The following is an 8,537-nucleotide window of genomic DNA, read 5'->3' on the forward strand; positions in this document are numbered from 1 at the left end:
ATACCCTAGCTGTATTGATGCGAGAAGTTTGTTCGTAGTTAGAAAACTCCGGAGAATGATAAAGTCTTAATGATATCTTTTCACTTGACGGATCGTGGTTTATGTGTTTTGAGAGATACATGGACACTGTCCCTTGGTCTAATTTTTTTACCACAACAAAGTGATTCAGATTAGCCTAGATGAAACTTAGTTGGGAGAATTTTCTGGTCCAAGCAAAATAATTCTTTGGAAGACTATATAAATTTATTTCTAAAAAAATTATCTGGAGTAAATCATCTCAGACAAACATAGCATGATTATCGAACTTAATACACTTAGAGTTAAACTTCAACATCTGCTGATTTGGAATCAACAATAGCACTGCCTTGTACTGTGGATACTTAATGAGGAATTATCTAGAGCCAATAATTACTCATTCATCATCATGTGAGGAGCAACCTGACCTCTAATCTCCTTCTCGCCTTCCCCTCTCTTGACACACTAGCAAGGGCCGATGCGCCTCAAACGTCACCCCTTCTTGCTCCCCCTACCTGTCTCCTGCTCTTCTCCCCGAAGTCGTGATATGACTCATGATGGACCTGTAAGATTTTATACTCTGTAAACCACCCACTCAGGGGAGAAAGAGTGTCATTATAAAAGAACAGACTGCTTCTTAACTTACTCCATTTGTTCTAAAATAAAAGTATTTATAATCTTATCTAATTCAAACCATCTTTAGTGAGATTATGCTTATTTAAAAAATATTTATGATACCGAATTGGTATTATTGCATCCATTATAAAATACCTTGTCATAATATATTCCTTCTATGTGATAGATGTGGATACTTATCTTCTATAAAATTTGACCAAATTTAATATAGCTTTACTTATAACAAACTACAAATGGTTATATTTTAGGGCATGGGGAGTATATATGATTAGTGCTTGGAGCCGATTCTACTACACTAGCCACTAAAATTATACGATAAATGATCAATGCTTCCTATCATGTAAGAGTTTATAATATCTTTTCTCATTGTTCAAAAAAAATCCTATCTGGATGTATCAATGAATCTAAATGTTATTGTGCCTAGAAAGTACCTTCCCACTCAAAATATCTGAATTAGCAATCTTCATATGGGGAGTTTAGGAATATAAATATTTATACACGTGGTTATATTATGAATGGCTATTTTTAGTCAATTCTCTTCCTATAATATCATCTTACCAGTATCATCAATTCAGCCACGGGCCACGAGTCACTGAGAAGAAAGAAAGATGGAGAATGTCATGAGGTGTTCTAGGTAGACATATACATTTGGCAAAAAGGCTAGCCGTGGGTGTCAAGATTTCTTGTTTTTTAAGAAAGAAAGGTAAACCCTGGCGTTTTTTGGACTCCATGTTGCGGTTTCTAGGGATCGATCCTTGGCCGATATGTACCAACCATTGTGCTTCTGATGCCCTTCGGCTAACATAGTCGTATCTGCTTTTGTTGTACTCGAAGGGACGATTGATTTATTGGAAGAGATATTTGAGACTTATCCCATCACCAAGTTCTGTATTTATTCATACAAGGAAATGAAATGAAAACATACTTAACTATTATCTGCTCTAATTTTGATGAGAAAATGCAATTACATTTCTTCCTTTGTGCCTAATCTTGTTGGTACCTAGTGTACCATTTGTGGTACTAGAAAACAACTTAATACCTTTCAATTGATACCTTTCTTTTTTTATCATTAAATATAAACTAACAATTTAGAGGAAAGGTACCAAAGCCTCCAAGGTTCATTTGAGTACAATAACACACATCATGAACAAAATTATGTTTATGTACTTGTTATACTAGGCTAGGCATGAAAAAAATAGAATGCTATCATTTGTTTTTGCAAAACACGGTACAAACGCAGATGCCCATGGGACGTGCAGGCGTGCAATTTTACCCCCTATGAGAACTTTCAAGAGATTGAGCCGGCACTAGAAGCTTCTCACCGTTGACAAGCACAATGCTTATCACTAAAAGATTAATGGAATGCTATCTAACATGATCAAACCCTCAAATAAATAAAAAATTTAAAACATTGTATCCAAAATAAAAGGTTCATACCTTTAGTTTTTCAGAGTTAGGCTGACATGTGGGAGTGGGACCTAGGAATCAAGCATTGAATGTTTGGGTCAGGCTAACAGGTGGAATGCCGATCATAGGATGTGTTTAGTTTGTGCTCCATGGTGGCCAAGTTAAAATTCAGCAATGCTAAAAATATGATGTTTGGTTTGTACCCAAGCCAAAAGTAGGCTGGTAAGAGAGTTTTAGTTAAAAAATCATGTTTGCTGGCAACCATGATAAATTAAGTATGACATTAGGCCCCACGTACAATTGAATTTTAAAATATAGTCATTTTGGACCGTATCTTAGTATTACCATTGGAGGCTCCATTTGAAGCCTTCACATGAAGCAATTTAGAATCCTAAGTGGGCAAAGAGAGAATTTCTTCCAAAAAGTAAAATATCTAACCATCAATTCGGTAAACTCAAATTATTACAATCGTTGGATATATTCTATTTTTTCTAAAAAATACCTACCTTTGCCATTATGAAAACAACATAGAGTAACCCATTAAATCTATATCTAAATTACCCGCCACTACCATTATATAAAATAAACTAAAGTAACCCCTAATCATCATCTAAATTACCCACTTATACCATTATAAAAATATAATTTAAAATAAACACCTAAATTTGCATCTAAATCGCCCACCACTAATTTAAAATAACCTCTTAAATATGGATGAAACGTTATATAGTAATTAATAACTAAAATCTATGACAAACAGGTGAAGATAATAGGTATATATTTATATATCTAATAAATGAGAGAGAGAGAGAGTTTAAGATATAAGTTTTGGTTGTTAGCTATGTGCCCTCAATTTTTTTTTCAATTGGAAACTCCGATTAATTCTCATCAGACATGTTAGGAAAAAAGATAAATCTTATAAATTCTTCAAGCATCACTCCTATAGACTCTAATAATCATAGCCTTTGATGTGTTATGTTTTCTAAAAAAATATTTACCACTATCATTATGAAAATATTTTAAAGTAAACCTCTAAACCAATATCTAAATTACCCACCTCTATCATTATTATAAATAGTCTAAAGTTTCTCCGTAATCTTCATCTAAACTAGCCATACATGTCATTATAAAAAATAACTTAAAATCCTTTCTAAATTTGTATCTAATGTACCATGTATGTCATTACTAAAATAATCTAAAGTAAACACCTAAATCTTAATCTAATTCTATGCATGTTCATTACAAAAAGGTCTAAAGTTAAACCAATGTAGGGTTCTAAATTATTTATTTTCTATCATTATTAATATAGAAATACTAAGTTAAAGTATATATACATGATGGGTGTCACCATGTACACCATTTATATGTATGGAAGGAAGCAATGAAAAACAATGATTTTCATGTTAATTCCATGTATGAAGATACGATGCAAAGTGAAAAAGTATGAATGTCAATGAAAAAGTGTATAAAGTAATTACTAACTAAAAGTTAATCATAATTGGGCAAAAATAAGTACACACCTATATGAGTATTGTGTTAGAATATCATTTATGAGAGAGTCATAAGTAAATAATTTTGATTATTAACTAGGGTCTAATTTTTAAACAATTTCCTTATATAATTGGTCTTAAAATTATTAGCTCGTGAGCACAGGTTGGTTGACTAGTTTAATTTATAGATTAAATTATAGGGATTATACAAATTGAGCATAGTTTAGCTGGTAAGATTTCTTTGCTGTGGAACCTGCCCACCAGATTTTGAGTCATCGATTCAGCATTGTTCTTGCATTTTCCTGGATTATTCTAGGATTTAACTAGAGCTATGCTTTCAGTGGTAGATGTACCCGTCGACAGCGAGGCACCAGTGGAGACTTTGTCAATCTTGATAATATGCCAGCTTAGTCTCTCAATGTATTCATAAGGTTTAGTGTGCGTACATTTATATGAGCGTCTGCGTCTGTACTGTGTTCCGCAAAAAAAAAATACATGGATTATAATTGAGAAACTCAGTCTGATGTGCTTATACGGGTAGGGTTTCATAGGGTTCACCGTGTGCGCGTTTATGTGAGCGTCTGCATCTGTACTATAATCTGTTTCGCAAAAAGAAAAAAATTACTGGAATTATAATTGAGAAAGTAAATCACAAATTCAATACTATACCTCCGTTTAAACTTAGTGATCCACATAGCCAAGCCAAATCAGGGCCGCTGTTTCGCTCGCCCGAAGATTGCCGGCGTCCGCCAGTTGGCCGTAGCCTGCCTGCTGGGCTGGCCAAATTTTGTGAATCCTAGCTTTAAGTTTGGTCCCAAACCAAATGAAGGCCACTAGGGCACTGAACAAACAGACCCTGTATCCAAATTTTCTGTTCCACCTCGATGGCGCCCACGGCCGAGGTGAACCCTGTGTGCTTCCATGCCTCCCGGCAATGCTAGTTCTGCCGCCTTTTACATGGTTCCATGACGGAACCACGTAAGTTCCGTTTGTTTCTTTAGATCCTCCTAAAATTTCTATCACATAGATGAATCTATTAAGTCTAATTAGTTCATAATTTGACAATATGGTGCTACAGTAAACATGTGCTAATGATGGATTAACTAGGCTTAATAGATTCGTCTCGGAAATTACCTCCATCTGTATAATTAATTTTATAATTAGCTCATATTTAGTCCTTCTAATTAGTCTCTGAATATTCGATGTGACATGAATTTTAGTCGGAATTAAAGTCAAACGCCCCAGAAGATACGCTGCATCTTCGAAAGAATTGGAAAGCCCGTGGATTCCTCCTTTTTCACGACCAAAAGTGTCTACAAAGTGACAAAAATGGCAGGAATTCTGGACTGGATGGAGTCGAGATTTTCCGGAACGGATAGCATCGCCACATGGACCTGTGCCTACAGCGCCGCGCCCTAGCCTACAGATCTCGGTAGCCGTTGATGCCTCGGGTGTTGCAGCAAGTATATCCTCTGCGGAATTGATGATGCACGCACGTATGGCTCGCTAAGCACCTGCATATACTGCAAGCATATCCTCAATCCATCCTCAATCACCTGACGCATTTATATTTTCGCCGTTGGTGTCGGTCGAGTTTGACCCCATCCTAACCTTCTGTAGTGTAATGTTTGCCAGCGACATCAGTCATCAGAAATTCAGATATGTACGCGCTCGCAGCATTATCGTCGAACAAGGATTTGTGTAAGGAAGCGAAGGGTGTCGTGCTGGCGTTGCATGGCGGCGCCGTGTTAGTTGGGTGTCCACGTACGTAGACGTGCGTTGAATGGCCGCAGGACACTGCTGATATGCTAGCACCAGTAAAATACTCATCCTAACCGTGCCAGTTTACGGCCTTGATCGGCATCATATCGTTCAGTATTAGCTGTTAGATCGAAACGGATGCTTTCCAGAACTCGTTCGACATAGACTGCTGAATCATTCAGGAGTATCATGAGAAATCATCTCGATTGAGATTTTAGCGGTATCAAGTGTAATGGCCGGTTAACTGCGCCCAGAATACTCCGCTCCTCCGTCAGGAGTTAGTGCCGGTCGGTATCGTTAGAAGCTTCAGAGGCTTCGCACGGACCCAACTGGAAAAAAAAAACAGCATGATAAAGCTAAACAATAGGTAGATTCTTCATTCTTCTCCCCTCCTTTTGTGAAACAAAGGTTGCTTGCTGAGAACCTTCCAAATGCATCATTTGCATCATACAAAAGCAGACGGCATTTACCCAAAAAAAAAAGATATAGAAACCACACTGGGGTTAAGAAAAAACTAAGAAATTCTTCACTTTCCATGAGCTAGTGGACCGAGTGCTAGATTGATCGTGATTCGAGATGACTTGTGTGGTGGGGAACAAGAACACCGTACCGGGATCTGAGTGTGCTGGAAGCCGCACTGCTCACTGTCCCGGCGCTCCACGCACGTCTGTGGTTGGGAGACTCGTTTTCAGATGGTGGTCCAAGATAAGAACGCAATCAATGGGCTTATGGGCGCAGGCAGCGGGCACTCTCCCCTGGCCTGACACCAGAGGGAGAGAGAGAGAGATGCCCTCCTCCCTCCAACTCTTCCTATATATACATGCAGCCATCCATGTGTCCATCCATCCACACACACACAGACACAATTGTCATTTAGCTGTTCTTGTTGGCAGCTAAACACCCCCTTGCACATCTCCTGCTCTAACGAGCAAGTTTCAGTTTTTTTGGTTTTGCTCTAGTACTTCAGGAGGAGAAGGCTTCACAAGTGCAAGAGAGACAAGAGGTTGAGTTAGGGTTTGAAGAGATGGAGAATGTGGTGAAGTTCATCTTTGGAATTTCTGGTGAGGGTGTTTGCCGCTCCTCATCATATCAGTTTGGTGATGTTCTTGTGGGCTCTTTTACTTACTGTATTCCGGTTGGATTTCAGGAAATGTCATTGCGCTCTTTCTCTTCCTATCCCCAGTGTAAGCACTCATGTGGCACCATTTTTTACTTTAATTTTTTTGTCTTTTGCCCAGTTTTTTTCTAAAAACAAGAGAGGGAAAAACCATTGTAATAGTTTCAAACATACTCCAGTATTAAAATGGACAAAAGATTTATCTGTCGAGTGATATATTGATATTGCAGTTCATACATCATACACATAAACCACAAGCATGCACAGCTTATAAAGAAGATACACACAAACCAGTTGATGCATAACTGTGGGGCCTATGTGTATCTTATTTTATTTGCTTCATTTATTAGTTTATTATATGCTGGAAACATCCAACGCCCAATGCACCGTGTAGATCTTGTTGCCACCTTAAGCTACGTAGACGTCTCTTTCTTTGTCCATTTCTGACAATCCGTTCTTCCTTTCGGAACACGTTTTCTGTCATTCTGTTGCTAATCTCCATTGATGCGAGTCACACTGCTAGCTTAAAGCTTTTTTAAGCTGATCATCAGTGGGCAACCCCTTTTTTTCACAGGCCTACCTTCTGGAGGATCATCAGAAGGAGATCAACGGAGGACTTCTCAGGAGTACCGTACAACATGACGCTCCTCAACTGTCTCCTATCAGCTTGGTAAACACTGCTACTGCTCACTGTTAAGTTGCAGAGTAACCAAGTTTTTGACGGCCAACGACGTGCTGGTTCTGTCTGTGTGCAGGTACGGGCTGCCGTTCGTGTCCCCGAACAACATCCTGGTGTCGACGATCAACGGCGCGGGCGCGGCGATCGAGACCGTGTACGTGGTCATCTTCCTGGTGTTCGCGTCGAGCCGGCAGACGCGGCTGCGGATGCTGGGCCTGGCGTCGGCGGTGGCGATGGTATTCGCCGCCGTGGCGCTGGTGTCCATGCTGGCGCTACATGGAGAGAGGCGCAAGCTCCTCTGCGGCATCGCCGCCACCGTCTGCTCCATCTGCATGTACGGCTCGCCGCTCTCCATCATGGTAAGCAAGTAGGTTGCAGGCCTTGCAGTGGGGCGGTGGCATGATCGGTGAACTCAAACTGTTCTGAGTTCTGACTCTTGCGCGTGTGCGTGCAGAGGCTGGTGGTGAAGACGAAGAGCGTGGAGTACATGCCGTTCCTGCTGTCGCTGGCGGTGTTCCTGTGCGGCACGTCGTGGTTTGTCTACGGCCTGCTCGGCCGCGACCCCTTCGTCGCGGTAAGCATTTAATTTAAGCATGCCACAACCCCCAAAAGAGCCGTCGTCACCGACTCACCGTCACCTGTGCATATGCTTCTCTGGTTTTGGCGCGCATGCAGATCCCCAACGGGTGCGGGAGCTTCCTGGGCGCCGTGCAGCTCATCCTGTACGCCATCTACCGGAACAGCGGCGGCGGCAAGGCGGGCGCCGGCGGGCGGGGCGGCAAGCAGCACGGCGGCGTGGACGACGACGTGGAGATGGCGGCAGCCTCCGACGCGAAGGGCAGCAACAAGGTCGCCCACGACGTCGGCGGTGCCGGCAATGCGGACCGCCTGGTGTAGCTAGCTAAGCTAGCCACCTCGGCCGGCCGCCATGAAATCTGCTTGCTTGCACCGCGTGCGTGTTCGCTGCCGTTTCAATTTTATTCCCCCTGCTTCTCTTTTCATGTGTGACTGTAAGTTGTCTTCCGACGGTCTTCCTCTCCGTGATTGAGTACCTGAACGTATATATACGGGAGTGCGTGTAACATTAATGTACTGCCATGTAACTGGGGTTATTGCCTTTTATTACATGGAACAAGTTAATAAGACTATTTCCTATGGTAGTTTTATAAGAGTTTCACCTTAAATACAAATACAGTGACACTTCAGCTAATCTAGTAATGTGGCCGGAAATTTAAGAGAGAGGGAACTAGTTTCGTCCAGATAAATCTCTCTTGATACGGAAACCAACTCTGAATGTATCTTGAAATATAATTGAAATTAAATATTATATGATGCCTATGACACAGGCAAATAATAACGTGATGAGTAGTTTCAAACACGGTTTTATTTTCCTCTTGCTGAGGTAACTATTTTGGAAACATCAAATGAAATC

General features: G+C 40.7%; 1 protein-coding gene across 1 annotated transcript; it reads left to right on the top strand.

Annotated features, from left to right (window-relative positions):
• Window positions 1-6,136: 6,136 nt before the first annotated feature.
• Window positions 6,137-8,315, top strand: LOC101786297 (bidirectional sugar transporter SWEET1b). Its single transcript, XM_004961968.2, has 6 exons — window positions 6,137-6,370; window positions 6,457-6,493; window positions 7,001-7,096; window positions 7,182-7,464; window positions 7,560-7,679; window positions 7,781-8,315. The coding sequence occupies exons 1-6, from the start codon at window positions 6,334-6,336 to the stop codon at window positions 8,000-8,002; spliced, it is 795 nt and encodes a 264-aa protein (XP_004962025.1). The 5' UTR covers window positions 6,137-6,333; the 3' UTR covers window positions 8,003-8,315.
• The last annotated feature ends 222 nt before the right edge of the window (window positions 8,316-8,537 follow it).

Source organism: Setaria italica, chromosome III (genome assembly GCF_000263155.2).
Source record: "Setaria italica strain Yugu1 chromosome III, Setaria_italica_v2.0, whole genome shotgun sequence".
Lineage (NCBI taxonomy): Eukaryota > Viridiplantae > Streptophyta > Magnoliopsida > Poales > Poaceae > Setaria > Setaria italica.